At 36.7% G+C, this 27769-nt stretch overlaps 2 protein-coding genes across 4 annotated transcripts in view; both read left to right on the top strand.

The window, feature by feature from the left end:
• The window catches only part of LOC145980623 (uncharacterized), a 53949-nt gene extending 52284 nt beyond the window's left edge, over positions 1–1665 (top strand). For both annotated transcript variants that reach the window (XM_083113660.1, XM_083113661.1), the window contains one exon: positions 287–1665. In XM_083113660.1, the coding sequence (XP_082969786.1) occupies positions 287–679 (393 nt within the window). In that variant the 3' untranslated portion in view covers positions 680–1665. The remainder of the gene's footprint in view (positions 1–286) is intronic.
• A 7935-nt stretch (positions 1666–9600) lies between these two features.
• The window catches only part of sgg (glycogen synthase kinase 3 beta homolog shaggy), a 100432-nt gene continuing 82263 nt past the window's right edge, over positions 9601–27769 (top strand). The window contains exons 1-2 of one of the 2 annotated variants that reach the window (XM_083113753.1): positions 9601–10032; positions 23403–23429. In XM_083113753.1, the coding sequence (XP_082969879.1) occupies positions 9948–10032; positions 23403–23429 (112 nt within the window). In that variant the 5' untranslated portion in view covers positions 9601–9947. The remainder of the gene's footprint in view (positions 10033–23402; positions 23430–27769) is intronic. The other variant, XM_083113755.1, reaches the window with a different exon arrangement.

Genomic DNA, 27769 nt, shown 5'->3' on the forward strand with positions numbered 1-27769 from the left:
CTATAACAAGTAGTGTTATATTCTGATGTAATTTTGAATATTTTAAAGTAAAACTGAATAATTGGAGTGAAATACTCGTGCACTAATATTAAAAAATATTTGGAACTTTTAATTGTTACAATTTTCAAGCATCAGTATTGGTGGGAACTGTTATATTCTCCCCACCATATTCTCTTGTACAAAATATGTAATAACAAGAAATTAATAACTTCAATAAATAAAAGTAGTTTACATTGCACAAATGTCTGTCCCTTACAAGAAATATTTAGCATCAATTTACTTTCAGGCTGCCTTCAGTAACCAGCTAGTCCTACATGGGGTGATGCAGCTTCAGTGTCTAACTCATTTTGTATGGGAGATAACATACGAAATGCTTAGGGTCACGCAGCTCTTCATGGAGAGCACGTCCAACACCTCACAGAAGAACAAATCCAATGCTTTGAAGACTAACACAGACTGCATACCAATCATGAAACCACTGCCCACTCCTTTGGCCGAGGGTACAGAGGATGAACAAGACAGTGGGTCAGGTAAAGATTCTGACGTCCGAGTAGAATTTGTTTCGTTGCAGACTATATTCAAGTTTCTGACACAAGTGTTGCCAAGTACAAAAGTTCAAATACAAATCGTACCTTTCCATGCAACTTGGAAAGAAACCATTTCCGATGCCAGTTTGTGAGTATTGTGGTAAAATGGATAATTGCTGTTAATATATTTTAAACAACAGTTACATGATCTGTAATGTACACTCCCTTCTGTGTAAATAAATATGCCATGTTTGTGTTTTGTATGTATTGATATTGTACATAAAGAGAGCAATTGTACTATATTTTGTTTAGTGTTTGAGTTGTATAGTATTGTGTAATAAGATGTAGTTTAATCTTCTTGAAAGTTAATCTCATTGTCATGTTGTTTTATTGTTGTTAGTATTAAAAAATAAGACTGACATTTCCATAAAGAAAAAAAGGGGTATAATATGATTAATAGAAATACATTTGTTTTTGTTCAAAATGGTGTGTTTACTCAAAAATGGCATGGCAGAGTTCCCATTTGAGTTACATTATGTAAAGAATTATTTTAATGGAACACAGATTCCATTTTTTATATTTGCACGAAGCTGTTACTAATGGAAAAAATAATAACATAGAAGGCTGAAATAGTAATTATTTGATCAGAATTTTTCCGAGATAAGATATGTGAAATAAGAAACTATATTGTGCCCAAAAATTGGAATGTTAATTTTGTACCAAAAATAACTTGTTCAGTCAGGTGTACCCTGGCAATAAGAATGGGATCCTGAGTCACTTCGAAATTCTCCATATTGTCTAAGTTGCTGGTACTTTCAAACTAAAAGTAATACCTGACAATATGTTAAATTATATGGTTTGCATATCTAGAAATGACATGTTCTTGATTGCATTTGTCATTTTTGTATATTTTAGGGTTTAAAATGTGTTAAAATATGTTGGTATTGTATTCCACTACAAAAAATACTTTTATTTTCATTGGGCACACCTACAAACTCGTAGATCAAACATTTTGAGAGTATCTCTCTTAATAGTGTTTAATTTTTTCTTTGTTATATTCAGTTGAAAATTATTATTATTACCGTTGTGGATTCAATTTATTTTGAGTATAATGCAAATACACTCATTTTCTGTTCTATGTCTATCTGGTTTTACTACTTCTGTGTTTACACATTGGTGTATATGCAAAATATTCAGTTTCACTATGAATGTAATTCCAATGAAAGTAACAGAGCAAGTGAATTTTAAGGCTGTCTTATGATTTTCCATTTCCGCTGATTTCTTCATAGGTGACTCGGTTGGTTTTCGTTACTAACGAGACCAGAGACCACTTGTCCTACTGCTTAGATAACCTATCACCAACAATAACAGATGCAATATGGGATCTCTACTTGACATTAATATGCAATGGCAGTTCTTTAGTGTAGAACTGTGGTTCCCAAAGTGTGCACCACAGCACTTTGGGGCTGGATTACAGGAGTGCCACGAAATGTTCAGTATTTTCACTGAAATGATACTTACTTGTTAATCTAAACATGGTTTTAGTACTTTTTACATATAAAATGTGTTTATTTTTTAACTTAAAGCAAGCAACCTCACCACACTAACAGCATTGCTAGTGTTAGATTGGCCTACATTCTGATTGGGCACAGTGGAAATATCTTGAAACACTAAGGGTGCCGTGAAACGAAAAACTTTGGAAACCACTGCTGTAGAACCTGATCGAAATCCCCGTGTGTGCACCAGGATTTTTTGTAGGGGGTTGAAGTTCCGTATTTTTGTAACCTTTGTTAATGAAGGCAATGCATTTACCATACCAACCATGAAAATAATTTATTTCCTTACAGAGATATCATTAGTTGAAACACCAGATTGTAATTGCTGCAAATAATAATAATTCTCCTATTATACTAGCACACTGAAATTTATTTATTTCGTCTCATAAACTAGGTTTTTACCTTTTTTTAAAAAAAGCAATGAAATGAAGAGTACCAATCGAACCACCTGACACCCCCCCCCCCTTACACCTTTCTCGGGACACACCCTGGACAGCATTTTGCAGACGCTCCTGGATCTGCAACCAGGAGAATCGTTTGTGGGGATCATTTTGTGTCATCCCTGTATGTTTGTGATTGACCCTTCATCCATCTCATCACCAATCATCCTTGTCTTTGCAGTTAGCCAACAGTGGCACAAAAATTGAAGTAAAATAAAGTAAATCAATCAATCAAATCAACAGTGGCAGAAAACCGAAGTAAAATAATCAATCTATCGATCTTTCCCAGGCCACCCATGTATATTGTCCACTTAATGCTCACTGGAACTTTGGCCTAAATCCAGCCTGGGCATGGATGTTTGCGAGTGTCCATTCATCAGTTTTATCATGTCATCCCTCATCCACAAATTAGCCAAAAGTGGCACAAAAAGCAAAGTAAAATAAAGCAAATCAATCAATCAAATCAACAGTGGCAGAAAAGCAAATTAAAACAAATTTATCAATCAATCGATCTTCCCCAGGCCACCCATATATATTGTCCACTTCATACTCGGCTGGAAGCCTTGATGCCAGGGCAGCTGTTTCATACACTTAGAATTCCTTCTAGAACATTCACATGAATCTTTTCTCTGGTTTGCTCTCTCTGTTGCTTAGATATTCTCAATAGTTTTGGGGCAATGTAAGTTTATTAAACTATTGAGAATATCTAGATAAAAGTGAAAGCAAACCACACAAAGATTCACGTGAATGCTCTAGAAGGAATTCTAAGCATAAACAATTTTTCAGATTTTGGAATATTCTAGCAGTTTTTTAAAAGGCGGAAAATATTCTAAAACAGCTGCCCTCGTCCAAAGGCTCATCCGAGCCTTAAATGGATATGTTTAAATGGCTAAAAAAGGCAACTACACATCTAAAACAAACGGGACAGTTCAATTGGTACTCTTGGTATTGTTCAGTATGAGCGTTGGGCCTCTCCAATGGCATAGTGGTAAGGGCCTTGCCTTGTATCGGGGATCCGAAGTTCGATACCCATTCGAGGAACCCAATGGTTCAGATCCCACTTAGTTTAGTCCCAATTAGCCTACCTGTACGTAAAGTTGACTTAAAACTCACAACTCAGAATGAGTGTCACGAAAATTTGTATACACAAACTTAACCCTTGTAATTTGGCTTCACACGTATGCTGTACCAGTACCAACAGGTATTTCCACAATTACAGTATGGTACCACACATCTACCAAGATTTGTTTTTGACTTCTAGAACAAACTATGGCTCAGATAATGTTCGGAGGTCCACGTTTTTGTTGCCACTCAAATCTTGAATTGTGAAATTAGTAAATTGTAATTATTACTTCCTCTATGTGATGGGGGGGGGGGGTAAGGAGTCCTGTCGGCCATTAGCAAAGACAGATGAAAAATGGAACGAGGGGGGTGGTGTGGAGGTTCTGTTTCGGCAGCTTGTCAACTACAATTCAGCATGGTGGGTACATCTGCACTCTTATCCTTTGAAGTTAGATTTTCGGTGTTTGTAGTGGTTTATTTGTGTGAATAAGACATTCGCATTTTTATCGGCTCCACTCTAAGATAAGTTTCAGAGACATGTTTTTTTCTTATTAATGCCTCTTTTCTCTGTAAGATAAAGGTACCCCTGTGCGCGTGTATATAAGCCGTGATGAGTTGTAGAGCTCCACATATTCTTGATCTCAGCCATAGTTTGACTGATGTGATCAGCATCACACCCGGCTGCTTTTACCCCCCAGGTACCCATTTCCAAGGATGGGCGAGTCTCAGAGCAGCGCAAAAACCAGGAAAAATTGCTGGTCCAGATCACCTGCATCGGGATTCAAACCTGGGTCTTCCGAATGGTAGCCAAATGCTCTGCTGCAGCTCTTTTCTCTGGTAACACTGTTAAGCCTTTTTTCTATGATTAATAAAACACTAAAAATGCTAACCAACGCAAGAATTTATTTTAAGAACACACTATACACGTGATGTTTCAACCTTCTAGCAATGACTTCCTCAAACTCTGAGCAAACTTTAAATTAAAAATCTCTTTATTTGAAGTTTGTTCAGAGTCTGATGAAGACTTTGCTAGAAGGTTGATATGTCACGTGTATAGTGGTTTTTTATTGCCTTGGTCAGCTCTTTTCTCTGTATTTCTGGATACACAAAGAGTGTTGCTTCATATTTAGGGTGACCAGACATCCAGACAGGACAGTCCTTTTTTGAGGCCCTGCAGTCTCTGATGCTACTCCAAAAAACAAAAATGTCCTATTTTTCAATACAGTCTTGCGAAATGTCCTGCAAAACATCGACGAATTGTTTACCTCTGTGAAACTATTAGTGCCTTTTTAATTAATTGTTAGTTTGCAATGAAATACTTGTAGATCTAAAAATTTTCACGCTTGCGACCTTATTCTTACTGCAAAGCTTATATTTATTGCTTAGAAGCATATATTCCTGTCTGTTCATGATATAATATGCATGGTACAGAGTTATGACTAAAAGCATATGCATGGGGCACTTTCAAAATTGAAAATAGCCCAATCCTGGGATTTGTATGTTTGATGCAATCATGAGATGATTACTACAGATGCAACAAGAGAAAAATATATTCTCAGTATTGATTAATATTTTATTAAAATTTTAGTATTCGCGAAACATCTGAAATTCCTTTATTTTCTTCTTTTTCTAATTGGTACTTACGTATTCTGCATTGCTAAGGATTCTTGAAGGTGGCATTTCATTTTTTTCACGAAAATAATTTCAATTTTCCACATATCGAGTAATTATTGTTAGTTCGTTTTTTTGGTCGAGTTACACAATATCGTGGGCAAATCTTGACTATTGTTGTCTATGATCAGTGGGTATGCAGTGTTTCCAACCTTCACCAAAAAATGCCTACTTTCATGTTACTGATTTTGTATTTTTTTCCGGGTTTGATGGTGGCTGCAGTGGCTCAGTCGGTAAAGCGTCTGACTACCATGCTCAATATACCCAGCCGGTTCAAATCCGGGAACTTTTCTAACGTTGGAAGCAGCCCCGGTGCACACCCAGCATCGAATGACATGGGTACCTGGGGGAAACCCTGGGGGGTAAAGGCAGTCACATCACCCCCACTCATGACGATCGAGAAAGTGTGGGGCATTAACCCCACACCCCCTATACGCCTTCATGGCATGGTGCTAAGCACAGGGGAGCACTTTACCTTTTTTCCAGTTTCGAAAACCCCACGAACCATGTATGTAGCCCCACAAACCATTCATAAATAGCCCCACGAAAAATGCAAGGTTAGGTTAGGCAAACATAGTTAAAATTGTCATCTTCTTCTCCAACCAACGGTGTGGTTGGATACACTGACCGGGGGTTACATCATCGAACACACACAACATTTGGTTCACATAGTAGGAGGACATAAGAGGCAACAACTTTCGTGCATTGGAGAGACATTAATCTTCAAAAATGCATGATTTACCGGCGAAATAAATTAAGCGATGGGGAAAAACACTTACACGACCTTTTTAAAAATCTACGGAAAATCAGTTCGGTAAGTACTTTCTCCTGTAAAATTGAAGAAATACATTTCGTGGATACTAAAATTTTACCAATATTGTAATATTTCACAATGTATGGAGTTTCTTTTTTATTAATTTTGAAACAATAGGTTGACACTTGACAGGTAGCAATCACAATAATTGGAACAAAAAGACTGCATTTCATGACCAAATTGCTTACGACCCCGACTCCTGAAACGACACAACGAAAAACTGTTTTCTTATGCTTGTAATAACCGTACACTACAGGAAAATAACTCTAGGTAGAGTCAGATTATTTTCATAACAACTCCAGCTCACCGCGCGAGACCAGTTAGTGAACCTACCAACAGTCCAGAGAAACAGGCAAAGCGATAGGTGATGGGTAGAGATGACGTCAGCGGCTCGTTTGTTGATTGGCTGCTCTGGGACTTCTGACTCGCTCCAAAGTTGCCAATGCAAAACAGCCAGAGATGTTACGAAAGTAATCTCACTCTAAAGGTCATTCAGAAAAGAAAATCATTTCTCCTCTTTCATATCCATTTCTCTTTTCTTGCAGACGTACTATTGAAAATGCTCGGGTATATCTTCATTTGTCACGGACTCCAAGTAAATGCAATTGAGTAGAAAACAATTATGGTAAGACTGCAGAATATGGGCTGCTTAGGAGGAATGCGGTTCCTAATTTTATGGTAATGGTTTGAAGTTAGTAATTTGATAAAGTAACTTTCAAGGTGCGGAAATGTGTAATTTTTTAAACCAGAAATACGAGTTCAGGTTAGGTGCTATTGAAATCGTAGCAACAAAGGTAAAAGTGAAATGGAAAAAAAAGGAGGAAAGAAGAGGGGTCTCACTTATCGCAGAACACTTAAGCACCCTTGTGTTCTAACGAAACGGGAGAAAGCTTTTAAATTTTAGGCTAGATGCCTACGTTGTCAGGTTAGGCTAGCTAGATTTAGTTCTCTTAGCCTAAATAATAACTTTGGAATGAGTTTACAATACTGGACCACTCTCCAATTGCTATGAAATTTTGCCTACTCACTAATTGAGACGACCTAATCACGAATCTGCATGTAATAATTGGCGGTCAAGTATGTAAATGTAGAGAAAAACTAAATAAACTATGTTTTCCTAACGTAACGTAAGTCTACTGTAAGAACAGCAGGTCCACAGAAGACGCCATTTTCCCTTGATGAAAAAATCAGCGTGCAATACACCATTGCCAAACGTACCTAATCAAACGAGTCCACATTCCTAAATAATAATTTTTGGTACTACTTTCGTATAGTGGAAACAACACCTATAAATCATTTATGTCGCACTTGTTTACATTCCTAATATACTATTCTGCATTGTGGAACATTTCTTTAGATGTAATAATGAATTTCTAATGGAAATAATGTATATTTCTTACATTTACGAGTACTTACTGTTCTTAATTTTTTGCATTCTATAACACACAATATGGCGGTAGCGTACTGGTTCATTGCACATTGTGGCAGTGTTTTGTCGATTTGGAGTGTGTTTGCAATGTTGCAACCTTGTTCACCGAAAAATACCTACCTTTGTGCCCAGATTTGAAATTAGGCTAATACCTCGCAAACCATTTGGTGTTAGCCCCATAAACCATTGACGTTAGTCCCACACCATTTCCTGTAAGGTTAGGTTAGGTAAGTGAAGTTTAATTTTTTTTTAAAAATCCTCCACATGTCATCTTACAGCGAAAACAAGGTGTGGTTTGAAACACTTACTTGGGGGTTACAAGATCTAACACACGGAACATTGTGCTCAGATCAGAAAACAAATGGCGGAAGCAGCAATAGCGTGTCGGAGAGATATTTTCACAGATACATAATTGATTTTACATTAAAATGGATCAAAACTACATTCCCGAACTTCAACAACGCTAAAGAAAATAATTTCCGTAAGTAATTTCTGGTAAGACTGCAGAATATGGGCTGCTTAGGAGGAACACTGTTCATAATTTTTTGGTAACGTTTTGTAGTTAGTAATCGGGAAAAGTAAGTTTTAAGGTGCGGAAAAAAATTTTCTTTAAAAAAAAACAGAAGAACGTGTCCAGGTTGGGTGGTATTGAAATCGTAGCAACGAAGGAAAAGGCATATTCCTGCGCACAAATCTAAGGAAAGCAAAAAATGCCTATGTTGTTAGGTAGCTAGGTTTAGTTCACTTAGCCTAAATAATAATTAGTCATTGTATTTATGCTAATGAAACCTAACCTAACCTTGTAGGCATTCCTCGAAGAAATAATGAAAGAAACTGTACGTAAACAATATAGACACAAACAAATGGAGAAATGCATTGCTTTTAGTAGCAGGAAAAACATTTTTCATTATATTTATGCTATTGGAACCCGGCCTAACCTAACCTTGTAAACATTCGTCGTCTGAAATAATGAAAGAAACTGTGCATCTGTGGGTGGAATCCGGAGCGACAAATCAACTCGAATGCCGCAAAACGAAGGGTCTCACTTATCACACAACACTTCAGCGCGTAAACAATATGGACGCGAACAAATGAAGAAATGCATTGCTTTTAATAGCAGGAAAAACATTTTTTACGCACAATAATATAATAGTAATCGTAAAAGGAACACCAGAAAATGGAAGTAGAAGGTACGTACTTTCAGGGGATATAAATTTTGTTAGTCTATTTAGAGGGAAAAAGCAGCCCATGTTCTGCAATGAGGCCGTTTCGGAAACTGCTATCTTCATTACACAGTCGAGTTCTGCTTACGTGCTTGAATTTAATGAATCAATGTGTGTGTCCTTTCCTAACCTAACCATATCATCATTGATAATATTTATCGCGATTAATAGGGCCAGATTTAGGCCTAGTACATGTGAGACCCGGTTTCAGAACACATGAATTAAGGGCAGAAAAATTGTTGTCTTGCAGTCTGGACACTTAGTTTTCATTTCGCTATTCTTTATTTCCACTTATCACAGATAGATATATACCAAGTACACACACATATACATATATATCTATTGGAAAAATGAACTGATGAAATGGATAATAGAACACATGCTTTAACCGGGGTTCGAAACTGGGACATCTGACTTCATACAGCGTTAGGCTCAATCGAGTTTCAAATTGTCCGTCAGTTGGTTCGACACTTATCGCCCGTCTGAAGTACCAAGTAACAAACCCAAAATTTTGGTTGAAGTTACAGAACCACGCATAATCAAGTACTTATGATTACAAATTACACTTTTGCACTTGCACAGTAGCAATACCTCGGTGTTAATTTTTTGGGTTTCCTGCAAAAAATACAAACCTCTTTATATTATATTTACAGCCTACAGCAATCCTGAATTACTATTTTTTTGTGTCCATGTATTGTTAATTTTCTTTTGGAGTGCTGTAAAGTGATGTCCGAGTATTTCAAATAGTTCCTCCACTTTCAGCCGCTCTTCAGTCGTCAGCTGTTTGTTACTTTCTTGCTACAATGCATCTTGGGAAGGCCGCCATTTTCTTTGACGTAAACGATGGCTTGACGTCATCCTCGGGGGCTATCGGACAGTGATTTCGAATTGTGATTGGTTACGGTTTTAGCCGAACAGGTCAATGTCTGAAGCATCTAAAATTTTGTGGGTGAAGTCAAGAATTGCTAGAATTTCATAAATGTAAAAATATTGATATTTGGGACTTACGGGGTAATGAAACCCCTTGCCGTGTGAACTAGTACGTTATATTTTGCATCAAGTTTCCAAGTGCGAGTACATGAATTGTAAGCGTGAAAGAGAAGAATTATAGGACGAAATTCAGGCTGCAAGCGCCGAAGTTCCGTGTGCAGGAGGGTGTTCGTAAGAAATGTGATAAATCTATGAACTACATGAACGTATTTAGGAGAATTCACCGCCGTTAGAAATGAGTGGACGTCCAAGAACCACGTCCTTTGCTGAGGGTAACAAGCAGTCTCCGAATCCTCCATTAGGAGGAATGAAAATTAGTAGTAAGTGAACTTACTCAGCAGAGCTTCAGTATCAGTGACGTCGGTTAGGCTTAATGTTGGTTCAACATGGCTGCTAGTGCTTTCTGCTGGCGAAACTTCAATTGTCATTATTTTATGGGCAGAAAGCCCTCGAAGCTGGGAGATGCTAGAATAAAGATTAGTGTCATGCAAAATATGATATACTAGGCTAAAGGAATTTCCAGATAAATCCAACGAGAATACGTTTGCCCTTTGTACACCTCAGTAGCCTAGGCTACGTCCTACTGCTGCAATATTCTTGTGTATTGCTCAAGGAATATCGCTTTTGAGGGCAAATGTATGAATAGTTAGTGCTGAATGTGTACGTTATAGGATTAATTTCACGCAGACACATGAATAATACAGATTTAGGCTGTAAAAGCACCATGATGTACAACACTAGGCATAACCGATAATTAGCTCATTTTCTATATTAGTTAATATGTACCAGAAATGTAGTACATTTAAGTGCAGAGCTTTTAATATGTTATCTTAATATCTGTCTTAGTTAAGGCTTTTTTTCCGAAACAACTATGTCTTGCCAAGAAAACTCTTGGGAGTGAACACACACACTACTTATGATTTATTGGTGTGAAGTTTTTACCATACATCATAATACAATTGCAGAAGGCATGAGGATATTTTACATTTGAGACTAGCGAAGTACTTAACTAGTAATTGTGAGTAGGATAATTTTCAGTGGAAGCTTGGGAGTAAATTACTTTGTTTGAACTTGAAAGCAAAGACAGATTTGTAGATATAGATTTCTGTAGAGTTCAGCAATCAATTTCAACACTGCTTTGTTTAGACTTTCATGGCACACTTTACTTTGATCCTCTGAAAACCTTGTAACGTACGTAATTGTAAGGTTTTGTATCCTATCCACTCCATTACCACAGTCCTAGATCAACTGTTCCTTGCATAGCCTTGTATGTGTATGCTTTTTCCCTGGTTGAAGTTTTCTGTATATGTATTGCTTAACCTTTCATTCATTTCAATATCTATCAAGTAACCCTCCAATGCTGTGTTTGAGTTAATGGTTGAATCATTCCATGTTAAATAACCAAATTAACATGCATTTTAATATATATAATTGGATTCTAAGCATCCAGAACAGTTCTTTCTAAAAGTATCATGATAGATTTATTAGTTTGTTCTTGGCATTGACAAAGTAGTTTCTTTTTATAAAGCCAGCTCTACTTTGTGCTACATGCATAAACTCACTTTTTCAGGTGTGATGTTGAAAATCTAATCAAGAGTGATTTTTTGCGAGGATTTAATTTTGCACATTAAGGCACTAACTATGGATTTCGAAAGAGACTTTTTTTTTTTAGTTAATTTAAGAATTCAACTAAAATTTGGGATGGAGTATTTGCACATGTGTTTCTGTTCCTCCAGTGTGTGAAAATGATAGTGCAATGTCTTAGTTTGTCACATTTTTAAAGTTTTTTTTTTAAAATTTTATACTATTTTTCTGTTGTCAAACTACAAATGATTTTCACATGCTATATTTCAGCCTTGCTCACATGTGGAGTGTTCAAGTAATAGTCTTGCTTGTGAACGTTGAAGTTTCTGTCTGTTGTAATGAGACATTGGATTGGTTTAGGCCAGCAGCAACTTCTCAATAAGACACATCCCCAAAACAGCATTTTTTCCATGTATGTGGCCTTCATATCCTAGGTAGAAATATCAGTCTGGGTCTAAAGAATTTAATCAAAACCGTGATTTGTTGTTTTCTTCGACATTAATTTTGCAGTAGGCATGGATATTTCTGTCTGGAACGATTTTACAATACCGGGAATTTCTCCATTTTGTTTGAAATTCGGCATACTCACTAATTTTGGCCCACTAATCACGAATCTGCAGTTAAAATTGGGTGCTCACACGTGAAAATAGCAAAATAATCTAAATTAAGGTCTTATTTCTATACCCTCGATTTCCAAATTTCCCACAGATTCCGGGCTCCGCCCCCAACCTCTAACGTGGCCCTGCCTCTGGTCCGGCTCCCCGGCTTTCTCTATAGAGTCCCTGTACAAACTTTAGGCTAAAAGATTAAAAATCGGCAACTTACGTGTGTGAGTATGAGATTTTTCGTACTACGTTTCGGAGGTTGCACTACCTCCTTCTTCAGGTTGAACGATGTTATTCAGACACCTGACATGGTGCCTCGTCGTGAAAGTGAAGGTTAAGGATTTAGGTTAAAAAGTTGCTTGAAGGACACTTTCTAAAAAATATAAATTACACATCTAAAACCGCGCAATACTATAAAAACAAAAGAACATCCAAGGCTGAAGTTGGCAAACTGCTGACCAATGCTCAGGGTAGGCGAATGCACGGTGTCAGCCCGTACCTGGGGAAAGAGAACTTCCCCTCCTCAATCCTTCCAAACTGGGGCTCGGGAGTCACCAATCCAAGGAGAAGTCGACCTCCACCTCGGCGGCTTTCCTGACCTCAGGAGTAACATGGAAGCCCATCTCGTCCCTAAACACTGCGGCTTTATCCCATTTTTTAAAGAAATTAACCCAGCCGTCTTCTAAATTCCCATCGTCCCTATTAAGTTTATTCCAATTTTTCGCGCATATATAGGCAGCTTCATATACGTTTCTGTCCAATTTATTGTTAACCTCCCTAATCACTTCCCTTTTAGCAATCTTATGTCGGTTAACCAATATGTGTTCAGATAATCCAGTTTTGGGTATGCCCTCCTTTACGTCTTTATCATGCTCTCCCCACCTAACTTGCATACTTCTCCCGGTTTGTCCCACATATTCCTTTCCACATTCACACACTATCCTGTATACTCCCTTCCGCTCTTCAGGGTTATTGCGCTTATCCCCCCTCCCTTTCTTATAGGATGTAAAGTGCTTTTCAATACTCCGGGGCGCTCTTACCCCACATTTTATTCCGTAACCCCTCACGGACTTTTCAATTTTCTCTGAGACCCCCTTAAAATATGGGATCCCGACAAAATATGTGTTTTTTTCCCCGTTTCCTATCTCAGTTTTTTTATCCTCTTTGTCATTTTGCGATGTTTCTTGCCTAACAATCCTTTTGGCTTTCCTAGCTACTTTTTCCAGGTCGCGGATAGTGTACCCATTCTTTACCCCCACCTTCCTTATCCATTCCCCTTCTTTCCCTTTCTCTTTCTCGTCATTGCACAGTCTTTCGGCGCGAATGAAAAAGTTAAGAAAAACATTTAATTTAGTCCTATTCGAATGTTGGGATCTCTTATGGAGGTACATCTCTCCAGCTAACGGTTTATGGAAGACCCCGGTTACGATCCGTTGTCCGGTTTTAGTAAGGCACAAGTCAAGAAAGTGGATCTTTCCGTTGGCCATATCTTCCCTAGTAAACCCAATCCTGGGGTCCTGCTTCCCCAATTGGTCGAATAAATTGGACAGAAACGTATATGAAGCTGCCTATATATGCGCGAAAAATTGGAATAAACTTAATAGGGACGATGGGAATTTAGAAGACGGCTGGGTTAATTTCTTTAAAAAATGGGATAAAGCCGCAGTGTTTAGGGACGAGATGGGCTTCCATGTTACTCCTGAGGTCAGGAAAGCCGCCGAGGTGGAGGTCGACTTCTCCTTGGATTGGTGACTCCCGAGCCCCAGTTTGGAAGGATTGAGGAGGGGAAGTTCTCTTTCCCCAGGTACGGGCTGACACCGTGCATTCGCCTACCCTGAGCATTGGTCAGCAGTTTGCCAACTTCAGCCTTGGATGTTCTTTTGTTTTTATAGTATTGCGCGGTTTTAGATGTGTAATTTATATTTTTTAGAAAGTGTCCTTCAAGCAACTTTTTAACCTAAATCCTTAACCTTCACTTTCACGACGAGGCACCATGTCAGGTGTCTGAATAACATCGTTCAACCTGAAGAAGGAGGTAGTGCAACCTCCGAAACGTAGTACGAAAAATCTCATACTCACACACGTAAGTTGCCGATTTTTAATCTTTTAGCCTAAAGTTTGTATTTAATTGTGAGTAATTCGCACCTTACCAGTATGTTATAGAGTCCCTGTTAAAGGCATGTTAGAAATTGGCCGGATTCACCTGCCCCCAAATAAGTGCCAAATTTTAATTGCAGATTCGTTATTACGAGGCCCAAATTAGTAAGTATCCCAAATTTCAGACAAATTGGATAAATTCCCTGTATTGTTAAATTATACCTTCTGTTGTTCTACTGCAAAAGTTCAGTTCTTGATTCGAGCGAAAATATATATAATTGAATACTATACTCACTTAACCTTTGTGGGTTGACCACATTGCCAGAGACCGGGTTCTTAAATGCCAAACCCTCAATTGTTATGATTAAATCTTTTTTTGCAAACAATTGAGATTGTATAAAACTACGAAATGTACATTTTAGTTAAAAAAAAATACACACCACAAAATAATTTATATTTGACAAAATGAAAATTTCAATGTTACACATGTGACCATAAAATTAGAAAAATTATTTTTATTTAGTTTTTATTTATAGTCCACAAATAAACAAAAAGGCACTCTTCATTAGTTGCGAACGGCAGACCCGGTTTTCAGTAAAATCTATAGGCACGCCATTACTCATGCATGGACTGAGATTTCAGGAGGCTTCAACTAATCCTCCTCTACTGGCTCCAAGATCTTACTAATACTAAAAACAAAATCGTGTTGTAAAAGAGGAAGGTCACAAATTCAGCTAGGCAGACAGAGGCTGTTGGCAGAACAAGTATTGATAAATGGCGAAGTCAAAAACCACACACTCTGAACCAGAGACCATGCCTGACCAACTGAGTGTTAATGTAGTGCTCAGGAAATTAAATTTTCTACTTGCTTTTGAGTAACTATCTTTTATTTTTTCAAAATTATAAAGGTACATAGTAAGGAAAATGTCATGTCTGACATTGCCTAGTTTTGAAATTAAACTCCATGGTGCAACAGCCCTTTTTGGGCCAGGGCCTGCCAGATTGAAAGCCACTGTGGCTATTTTGGGGGAGGTGGTTGGGTGAGCTCATTGCATAGAAATCCATTCCCTCTGTTTTCTGGTTTTCGTGACCAGAGGTTACCGCTTCTTCATTTTAAGCAGCTTCCCAATTGTCCTCAAGATGCTGGGTCAACTCCAAGAGTTTGGGGACTCCCACCGGAAAGTGAAGGTAGGGCTGCTCACACGAACCTACACCACCACCATTTGCCTCGACAGGCAACAGAAACAGAAATTATATTTTGGGCCGAAATTGCTGATCACTATTTTATCAATCAGCATACTAACAGAAGTGGAGGACCTTTGACTCTTTAATTTACAAGTGGTATTGAGAAAGTTAAATGTGGTAGGCTGTTAAAAAGGAGTGTGTGTGTGCTACAAAACTATATTATAGTTAGTATCCTTATACCATACTTCTCTATGTAGTTACCTCCATTATTAATCTATTGAGCTATGAGTTTTTAGACCTTTATGTAAATCAGCCCTCTGTCATGAGTATGATTTCCCCTACACCACACATGTTGTTGTTGAAACAACAGCAACTGTAGTAATCAATATGAAAACAACAACATGAGTGATGCAAATGGAAGCTTGTGCATATGTAAGTACAGGGTTCTCACTGAATTGTGTATCGTGGCATATCACCCTATGAATGAAAAATTGCGGAAGAATCCAGGATTTTTAATCTTGCAGATAAGAGAATAATAACATATTTCACTTCTCATTCCAACTAGCTTCTTGTTTGGAGACAATTTGTAGAAATGTTTATATATAGTCCTCGAAGAATCTTCTTCAGAGTTAGGTGCCAGCTCTGAAAATCTGGTGCCAGGAAGCCACCTATTCATCACCATCTTCGCAAATTAACCAAAAGTGGCAGAAGAAGCAAAGTGAAATAAATGAATCAATCAATATAAGAAGCTGAACATCAGTGTATTCAAAACATCCTAGAATTGTCATCCCAATGAAATAGCATGAATGCTAGATAGTGGTGTAGGTGGATGATCCAGGATATTTCGAGAAACAACTCGCACAGTGAGATCCATGAATATTACCATGCAAATTGTCAATCACCATGCTTGTGTACTTTATTTGACCTAATAAGAGCTTCAAGAATTAAAAGGAAAAACTAAATAACCTGTTGACAACTTCTTCACCAACACACACAAAAATCCATAGCTAAAAAACACACAGGATGCGAGAGAAAAATTTATAAAAATAATCGTGTACAATTTGCACTGTAATACTCATGAATCCCACTGTACAAGCTCTGTGATCAGATCCTTATTTTTGATCGGTGACAATATTTTAGAATCATGCACATAGACTAGAGGGAAGAAATTAAAAATAAAGTACTCATAAATAAGTAAAAGGAGAGCATGAGAAAGAATGCAAGATAGAAATTGACACATGGAGGCAAGGACTAAAGGATAGAAGTGGATAGGCAATGACATACACAAACGGATGAAGAAAGAAAAGAATGATAAACTAAAAGAAAAGTGAACAGAAAGAGATAAGGAGACACGAAGAAATGATTGGACGAAAGAGAGAATCATACGAAGGAAGAAGAGGGAACCTTAGGAAATAAATATTGTGACACGAGAGAAATGAATATTTGCAGCCCAGAAGTCAGTGCTTGGAAGTAACCAGTTATTTCTAATGCAGTTAGAAGTAATGGTTACTTTTCTGAGTAATTCTAACTGTAGCTATCTACTTTTAAAAGTAAATAGCTGCAGTTGTAACAGGCATTTTTATACAATGGAAGGGAATGTTATAAACAATTATTTTTTGAAGTTTATTGACGATACTTGAATTGTTAAGTTGAAAATTTACAACCTGGGAGGAGAACTACATTTGGCAAGTCTGTTTCAACTGTGTGTGTTCTCTGGATGCTAAGGTGGAAAGCTTTCCGTGGAATCGCCTATGACAGGGAAGCTACTTTTTGTAGGCTATGTTGCATGCTGAATTTAGAAAATCCACGCTTCATTGCAATTTGTCATTTCTAATTACGCGAAGACTTCAGTATTTTGAGTACATGGCTGTCTTAATTTGGGACATGGTAGTCAAGCTACAAAGAGCGTTTTGTCGTTTGAGAGAGTGATATTGTTGAGATTGGAATGGAATTGTCTTTAAGCATGGAGTATTAATATACTTTTCTAATAAAAAATGTTAATATGTAAGGAATTGATTGATTTGCTTTATTTCACTTCGCTTTTTGTGCGACTTTGGTTAATTTGCCAAGATGGGGATGAGTGATGAAATTGATGAATAGATACTTACAAACATCCATGCCCATGCCGGGATTCGAACCTGGAACTCTGGCATCGTAGCACGATGTGTTAACCACTCATGTGAGAGAACGGTGAAAAAGGGTGGTTGAGGAACAATGGGTAAGAAATTGTTGCTGATTCTATTTAATGTTCACAACATCAATAAAAAAAATAATTTGCTAACTTACGCTGTACTGCAATTTGAACTTAGAATCTTCAAACTTTCATACATGCAAACTTAAAAACTGCACTATTACAGCAAAAGATCACAGTCACCAGGCTGAAATTTTAAGTCACCTTGGTGACCGGGATTTTCGAGCCCTGTTTATATATTTTAATTTTATATGTTCATTAGTTTGAAAATGTGAGGGAATTTATTGTCAAAATGGATGAGAACCCTGTTGTAGCATTTGGCTAAACTCAAGGATGCAAAATTGTTAATACTGGTGCGTCTGCTTACAACTGGATTTTTTGTAGTTTTTCATTTCGACTATGCAACACTTCACAGTGAAAATTACCATATCATGTAGCATGTGCAGAAACCAGTACATTTATCCTCGCTTTGCCTTTCCTTTCCATACATGAAACCAACCAGGCAATGTACATTCATCTTTTAAAAGTCAATACGGGAATATGAATCTTTGTAAATTAGCCTAATTTGCTGTTTGACCATAGTACACCTACAGTGTTACTATCTTTTTAGTTGAGTATCTGCAGGTTTTCACTTTGAATCTTTTCAGTGTGAATGTGTCATTCACTTAGAACGTTAAAAAGTTTGCAATAATGGAGAATGTGAAAATGTCGTGCAGATGGAAAACTCATTGTCATTGAGTTATTGTAATAATGCACCAATCAAAAAAGAACATCCTTTTTAAAAATTGCCTGATTAGTTTCCAGGAATTATACATGTGAAAGAATAGTTTGCAATTTTTTTGGAAACCATGATTTTTTAAGTGAAGTTATTGCCTCTAATTTATGAAGATTTATTTTTTATAAGAGAGAGAAAGACATTCATTGTCTGAGGTAAGTGGAAATGTCCTTAGTTTTATTAAAACGTTACGTTTTATTAAAACTTTATGAGGTTAACCTTCTGTACAGAAGAATACCTTTCACTCTTCACTCTTCTATATGTCACACCCCACCAGCTGCAGTACTTGTTATGTTTCCTAATGCATCATTGAGATGTTATTTTTATATATAATTAGTCTGAATTTAAAACTCGTACATTACATCGTTTAGTTGCTAGGCAAGTAACTTTGTTCATGAGGTAAACTGTAATTCCATCAGTTTTGTGTGATGTCAGTTGAGACAGAAGGTTATATGTTTCACACTATAAAATTTCTTGCAGTTGACTGTGTTACCACCTCTTTTTAATTCGCAAGACATGCTGTAGCATGGGGTGTCTTAGGTGTGGGTGTGTGTGCACGCACACACACATTTGTATTGTTTTCAATAGTAATAGTAGTACACATGTGAAATTTGACTAACGACTACTCCACCACTTTACAACCCTATTTTCAAAACCTAGTTTAAAACACCGTGTATGCTGAGTATATCTACAGGCATGTTTCCACCTAACTAAATTGTTATTTATTAACATTGCATATCAGAAATGAGATAAAATATACTTTATTTTAGTCGTAAAGTGGTAATTCTCATGATGAAACACTTCGTTGTCAGGATTAAATTGCACATGGTGAAAAATAGATTTCATATTCTTCATGATGGTGAGCACTAACGTGCATTTATCATATTGTCGCCCTCGAAACTTCCAGTACGTATTTTCTGTTTTTACCATAATTGTGTTGCTATATACCTACTAGTCTTGACCTTGCTGTTTATCTCTAATTTGGCTACTCCCATCGTGAACCATTCATCAATATGTATCTGTGAAATACTTTATAATATTTAAAATTCTTTAAGTTGCCAATTTTCATTTGAATGAAGCACAGTGATGACATCACTTCTACAAATGGCCAAGATATGTGAGTGAGATACCTCCACATTTCTCCGCATGCCTTTATGGCATGTTGCAGTGTGCAGCAAGGGGTAGCGTTACCTGTATCATTTACCACTAAGTAAAGCAGGGGGAGAATAAGGGATGTTTCCAGTTTTTCAACTCCAAAGGTACAAAGTTTTTAGGAGGGGTGTAAGAGGGAATGGAGAATATGTTGAGAGCCTCTTGGAAATGTGTTGGGCCAGGGACTTAAATCCTTTCATACAGCACAAATTATATTCGTGAAATCAATTATAAAATATGTATTTAAAAAACTACATTACCTAAACAGAACTGAACCTGCAGTTCTTGTAGCTGAATTTCAACCATGGAAATAAGGACACACTTATTTAAAAGTAAGACCCCTTGATTTAAAGATGACAACTTTCAACAAAGTTGTACTGAGTCTACCAGCACACTTCTTCTCTAACTTCCTTTGAAGGGATGATGACTATACATTTGTTTCAATTAGCATTTTTAACATCCTTACTAGCTTGTATTTAACCTGCATAGAATATCAACAACTGCAAGAATACTGCTAAAACTAAACTCCATGATGCGACAGCCAAGTCCTGCCAATCAGCTTTTCATTAAGTGGTTGGTGGTCAGCACATTGGGACCAGAGTCTGCTACTCCTTTTCAAGTACCTCCCAAGTTGTCCTCAGGATGCTGGGATGGGAGGTCTGCTGGGAACAGAACCTGGGACCACTCACACCAAAAATGAGAGCATTGACCTTTTGGCTATGCGAGAGCCTCACAAGAATACTGCATCCAATTATATAAGCAAAGTCCACTCCTTGCTTCCCTCATCACATCATTTAGTGTGTTTCAACCACTATGAAAGCCTTTTATAAGCCAACAAGCACGAGAGAATGGCAGGGTCAATTGCAATTTTGTTTCGGCCAACTTCCATGGCATGGTTAGGACAACATGCTACGACTCCAGGGGTCTTGGATTCGAACAGCAGCCTGGGCATTCTTTGTGAGTGCCCCTTCATCATTATCAGGGAACAGATTTATATGTAAATGCATATTTATGTATGAAGCTGAAATCCATTATATTTTGTATTATCTTTATGCATCATTGCATTAACTACATGTCCCCGTGTGACTCAAAGAACTGGGTGAATATATTGCGAGACTTCTCTAACTGAAGTTTTAAATACACTCCCATTACTTCTTGCAATATTAAACACAGTTTTAGTCAATATAAATCCATTTTAAGAGACAACAGAAGGAATTTCACGTTCGAACACATTACATTGTTTTGGAAACAAAATTAAAACACATTTTGTATTATTTTACAATTTATGTCAATGTAAGCATACTGTATTTTATGTAGCTCGTGTAGTGTCTTACATTTTGAAAAGTGTTTTTTTTTTTATATATACAATTATAACTCCATATTTTGGTGAAAATAACTAAATATGTACTTACATATGTAACACATTTTACTACATAAAAATCCTTTCCCTGATCATTATCATCACTCTTCACCATCTTTGCAGTTAGCCAAAAGTGGTAGAAACACAAAGCAAAATAAACCCATCAATCAAACAAATTTGTTTCTTGCCTAATTTCATACCATTCTTTATTTTCATTTACATAAGGTGTTTTTCATCTTTAAGGGAAAACATCTGAATCCTTACATCATTTATTTTGTTCTTATATTTCTTTTGCTTCTCTTTCCAGCCTTTGTTTATTGCTATGCATCCATCTGTGTAACACCTCTCATTGTATCACTTGTCTCAAAGTTTCATAAATTAATTACAGCACTTGTAATTAATTTATGAAACTTTTCGAAAAGTTATACAATGAACGGTTGATTCGCTTTCTCGACAAGAAAATTTGTCATGTTGCACCCACAAATATATCTAGTCTCAAAGAGAATACTCTATTTTATTGGGGGTTCACTGTTCATGTGTGCTATAGAGCCAACCGTGCCTGTTACAGACACATTAACTTCAGGGAGAGTGAATACAGTGAAGTACATAATTGACAGTTAAAGGTATTTTTGAGCGAACCTGAAGAAAAAAATATAATTTTTTACTTACTTCTGTTTCATAGTCTCCCAATTACTAAATTCTGATAATTCTAAATATTTCTTCCTGCTGACCTACATAACATACATACATACATTTTTTTTAAAACATATATATTATGGAATGGGGGATAGCATTATACATATTCAATAGTTGACGATTTGCACAATAACATTGATAAATAATGCATAACGTATAAAGTAATGAAATATGGATAATAAAGTTCAAAACTCACCAGGTTTGATGTCTGATGTGGAAGTCTTCATAAAATTATAAAATCACTCGATATTTATAAACAGTTTATATTTACATTGGAGATTCACAGTTTAGGTTTGTTTGGCTTATGCAAATAACATTATAGTAGAGGCCTAAATTACAATCAGATATTCAGGAACAAAAGACCAGACTTAATTAAAATAATTTAAATGTAAATTCTGCTCTTCTGTTTTGAGTGGTAAATTATAACATCTTCGTAAAATGAGGGCAATGCTTTAATTTTCAGCAGCAGCTATGGATAATATACCAAGCGCACTTGATCTTTCTTGCGATTGGGTTGCTCTAATATAATTTTTAATTCTTGTTAATGCTGAAAAAGATCGTTACACTGATGCAGTTGAAGCTGGTATTGACAAAATGAGTGTAGCCAACTTGTAAGTTTCACTCATAATGTTATGAATATTGTTCGTGTTCATATATGGTACTAGTTCATGTACAGGTTTACTTTCAAACTTGGGGGAAGAATAGAGAGCAATCCTCATTCTTTAGCTTTACAAAATCAAATAATAATAATCCTGTATCACACCATCTGTTTCATTTTCCGTCATTTTATAAAAATACGTATTTTGGGAAAATACTGCACTAAGCCATGTGGAACTTTGAAAGAGGCCCAGAAATAAAAATAAACCAAACTTTAAACTAAATGTGCATTGCACTGTACCTCCAAGGAAAAAAATCAATCGCTGTCACCTCTTTGTTCAGTGAAACAACAAGTATACTCTTCTCTGTAGCTGTCACCTCACCGCATGCAGCCAACGTGATATTCACGCATTGTGAGGGGGAAGAGGGACGCGAGCAGCACTTGCCCACATTAAAATCTTCCTTCGCTGATGAGGCCCATCCGACAGCTTACTCTGCAATGACATTAATGAGCATTTTTACATTCCAATTTCTTCATATAGGAGAAGTATTTATTTTATACGAGAGCGCTCAACTAAGCTTATATACATTTCTTGGATCTGAAGTGATAGAAAGTAATAATTCTTTTCCCACAATTGAAGCATGTGCCCAGAATACACCTCTGATAAGTACCAAGTGCAATTTTTGACAGACTGCTTTATATTTGACAAAGACATGTCATAATTTAAAATGTTCACATTTTTCATGTATGGATTTTCCATCCTGCTGTAAATAATGTTGATAGTCACTTATAACAAAGAAGAGAATGCAGTTCGGTAAGAAACTGGCATTACAGTCACTACAGAAATATATTTTGTTGTTTTATACTTCCACTAATTCCACTAATTATCACACAACAAAGAAGAAACCAGAGTGAAAGTTTTTTATAAGAAAATCAAACTATAATTGTTTGTAGTGTTTTAGTGCACAAACATTGTTTTCATCATATCTCTATTTGCAAACATTTATGAGAGATGTATGATAATTGGCTATAGTCTCTTTAAATTTTTTAATTTCCATTTAAGCCCATGATATAGGAATATTTTATGCAAAAGGTATGCCCCTGTGGATTGGTTAGTACTTGGATCATTTTCTGATGTACCTTTTTTATCATGTGTTTTTTCTAGTGTATTTTAAATCAGCACTGGAAATTAGAGATAACCAGTATGAAAGTTAAAGTACGGATATATAGTACCCACATTTTTTTTTATTATAGTGCTTGTCTTGAAAACTTACCAAATGTTTAAATTAAAAAAAAAAACACTTGCCCGTTTCAAGTGTACAAAATAACATGTAATGAATTGTTAAAGTGATAGGGTATTTTTTGTTTATTTTTTTTTATTTATATGCAAGTTGTTTTGTTTAAATGTCTTTTTTTATGTGAATAGTTATGGATCATTTGTTTTCAGTGGGCTCTTTGGACGTGATCCTCAAAGGTAAGTGTTTCTTTCGTTCCAGTGGCGTGCTTGATGCATGCACCCTCGTAGCAAACCTTTTCCTCCCAGCCTTACATAGTTTTTTCATTATATGAAACATCTTGTTGTGTGGGTTAATATTAGCATGTAGCCTTTCATTTTAGTGTTTTTTATCTGTACAATGCATATTTATATGGAGACTTGTAGTGGGTTAGGAAAAAGGGTGCAATGAATTTGGGATACTGAGTAATATATATATATATATTTTTACATAGAGAAGGTGTATTTAATACATTATAAATTCATGTACAATGTATTTAGAGATTTCTTATTACAGGTGTTTGTTTTTCTGTTATATAGGGTGTCCCACATGTCCACCATCATAACAAAATTATAGAATCTGTTCTTAGCAGCCCAACCTTGTTAACAACTATCCAATCCTGCAGACTGGCAATCATGGTACTTTTGCAAAACAGTGCCACGTAACACTGTTGTTTTATATTCAGTTCTTCCTAATCCAACATGTTAACTGCTTCTGAAGGGTAATGGACCAAGACGTTGGTTCTTCTCTATTTCGTACGAGGCAATTTTGGCAGGATAACCAGTGAGGTCTGGTCACAATTTTCAGGGATGGGTTAGATGATGTTTCATTAATGTACATTGTCTGAATTGCATGTAACACAACAGAAATGAATCATTATTTCCATATTAAAAACACTAAAGTTGCTGACCAAGGTGCTTTATTAGGATCTAAAAACACTTTACATGTAATGTTTCTACCCTGTATCAAGGTCTTCCTCAGACGAAGAACTCTTCTTCTTGTTTTCAGAAATGAATGTGTTTCTATGTGCTTTTTTATTACATGCCAGGAACAAGTGAAGGATTTTCCACCTGGAGTGCGAAAATCTTGAGCCACACGTTTCAGTAATGGAGGTTCTTTGATTCATGTATGCCGTCATCGTGATTTGTGGAAAAGAAATTAATACACAAAGAGTGAACATGAGTATTGTCACCAGGGAAGGCAAAAGTATTTTTGTTTATGTTTACCTGGAACCAGCCCCATCTAGAGAGTAGTGGTTCTAAATCTTTTTCAGTCCGGGACCCACCTTGAAGGTTGTGCCCCATAAGCATGGGAGCTGGCAGAATTACTTGTAGGTGTGTGCACCCAGTTTGTAATCATATTTTTGCTAACATCGAGTTCTTTAGGAAGCCCTCTTTTACGCTCACTTAAACAAATTGCACATACTTCATTGTAGAAAAGTAAATGTGTAATATAAAATACTAATTTAATAGTCTAACATGGTCTAACATCCAACTAAATACAAATGCTGAAATTGAAAACAGGTTTTTTTTTTACTCGCTGAACTAATGTTGGGGCTGGGGCAGTTGGGACTGCCTCTGCCACATAAGCTGGGGTATATAATATATAATATACACAAATATGAGGTGGAGGAGAATGGCATGAGCAACTTGAAGCCTCATCAGAATAGCAGTCGAAAATATCGAGTGGACATACATGTGACATACAGATAATTGAGAACTCATTGTTGTGACCGATATGAAAATAACAGATAAGCGATTCTCTTGAGTTAAACATCAGGGAAATGACATTAAAAAGCAATGGTAGAGTGCGAATAACCGAATTATAGAGTTTACACTACGTACAAAACAGGTTGACTTTAAATTATAATTTTAATGTAATGTTTTTTTTTATGACACAGTAAATAATTTTTCTAGCCTGACTTCGCAACCCTCCAAACTCCCCCTCCGGACCCAGCAATGGGTCGTGACCTATAGGTTGAGTAATGATGATCTATAGTGAAGGATGTTATGTTTTCTTGCGTAGAGGCAGCTGTTTTGATGCATCTTTTTGTTATTCATATCACTATTTCATTTCAAGGCATGGGCATCATGATGATGGGGTGGGGGGAGGTGCTAAAGCCAGTCAGTGGACTTGCAAGAACAAAAGAAAAAAACGTATGTTTATGATGGTTAAGAAAGATGTAATAAGTTGATTAATATTCCAGCAGAATAACTTAAATAAATATGAGTTCCAAAACTTAAGAGTGAAATGCATAAACCAGGTTAGAACTTAATATTTTCATATTCTACCAGTTTATCTATATTATTATTTTAAAAAAAAAATTAAGTCTCAAAGAATTTTTGTGAGAGAGGTGGGCAAAAGTTGTGGAATGTTTCAGTTCTAAAAAGATAGAGGGATACAGTTGTGCCAGATATCTGCTCATCTGTTGTTTCAATAAATAAGTAACCAATTTTTATATCAATAACCTGACCTCCCTCGCAAAAATTCATGGTAACTCCCATGTTTTCAGTTTGACAAATATATTGGAAAAATATATGTCGAGTGGTAAAAATCATTTATCTCTTCAGTTATCTGGAACAGTGGAGATGCTTGCTTTCAATTTGGATACGATGAGGAAATCAATTTGTTTCCATTCTGAAACAGGAAACTGAAATGTGTGGCCAGACCTGTAATATGTTTTGCGAGGTTTCATTTTGATTGAGACATAAAAACAACATTCTACAACATGCCTGTTTGGGTCATAGCGAATACTACTCCTTGAAAAAAATGTTTTCGTGAACGTAGAGGGTCTTAAGAGTCCAAGTGTACGTCACTAAACTCCAGTGCTGGACTCTTCATCTGAGGCACTTCGTGGCTTATCAGTTTGAGGTTTGTTCTCTAGGAACTTTGTCACAAGTCTGCGCACACAACTGTGGGTGATTGGTTACCTCTTGGGAAGTGATTGTCTGGTAGTGGATGACGTATCTCTGCTCGTTTTCGTTCAGTGTCATATTCATGTACCTGCAAATAACATAAATCTATTATGTTGGGCGTATGAGACACACTTTATTTTATTTGAATACCCCCCCCCCACACACACACACACACACTCTTTGTGCTCTAGTTTTATATGGTTGTGGATGGTACACACTTGCTACATAAGCAAAGAGAAGATGATTCCTTCTTATCAGACTGAACACACCTACCCCCTGCTGAATGCAAGTCGTTAACAGCATTACTCCATTGTAACTATAATGTTGTTGACGTATTATATGTCATGGGTGTTATATTGCTATGAAAATTACAGTGTGTAAAAATTCTGTAACTTTAGTGCTTTCCGACACTCATTGGAGATTTCTTACTTCAAAATCAATCAAAATACTGGTTTCTTAAGAGAAGTAGACAATGTGACTTAAATCCAACTATATAATATTGGTCTGATCCTACCGTGTGTAAGTTCACCCAGATGTATAATAGTACTGCTTGGTGAAAGTGTAAATTATTAGTCCAAAATAGTCAGATTTTGCCATTCTAGTTTGTGTGAATTTACAAAATTGTTGTGCGTGTATGTGTGAACAACAAAATGGAAGCATCCGTATTGTTTTTAATAAATACGTGCATACTGGGATAGCTGTTGGAATTATATAAGTCAACAGGGTTGCTACGCGACTGGAAAACCTGGAAAACAGGGAAAAGTCAGGGAATTTGGTTGGTCAGGGAAAAGTCATGGAATAGTCAGGGAATTTTGCATATTTTCTGGAATTTACGCGCATTTTGGAGTTGCAGGAGAACCAGTTACAAAATGAACGAACGGTTCATTTCCACTTCCGAATTCGGTTCTTGTGATTCCAGTCCCCTCAAAAGATTCAGTTCAGAAACTTGTTCCTCTCGTCATTATGACTTCTAGTCTGTTACGTACAAAATTATGGTTCCTTCGCATTTCGATTCTATATTTATTCACTCTCTGATCTAGGTTCTTGGATCCGTTCATTTTGCGACTTGTTCTTGTGAACCTGTTGAAGACCGGAATTTGAAGAGGCGTGAGATTTTTCCTTAGAGAACAAGATACTCAAGACGAAACCTACGCACCAGCCATCCTCAGAATTTCTTGCAGAAAAAATGTTGCTTTAGCTTTGTGCGTGGTGAGGAAATTTTCTTTCTTGAAGAACACACCCGTTCGGAACCCGTTCTCTTTTGATACGTGAAGCGGAGCAGGTTGGTGTTCGGACAGTTCATTGGTTTTGGATCTGCAATAAAGCTTGAAGAGCAGAATTTCACGTAACTGGCTGTGGTAGACGTCACACTGGACGAGTGTGGATGCCGAGTAAAAACAAAGGGACTCACTATTTCGTTCCCCCCGTGAACCCGTTCCGTGAATTTGAGTCCTTTGTTTGCGACCCGTTCAGAAGCAACCTGATCAACTAGTTCATTTGCTCGTTGTTGTAGTTTTTACATTGCAGAGATGTGTCACACCCGAGAAATTAGTGTTTTTATACAGTATCAGTGACGTCATTATTAGAATATGCACGTGTTTTGTGCATGTAGAACGAATTTATTT

This window comes from Lepisma saccharinum, chromosome 28 (assembly GCF_977018435.1).
Source record: "Lepisma saccharinum chromosome 28, izLepSacc3.1, whole genome shotgun sequence".
NCBI lineage: Eukaryota > Metazoa > Arthropoda > Insecta > Zygentoma > Lepismatidae > Lepisma > Lepisma saccharinum.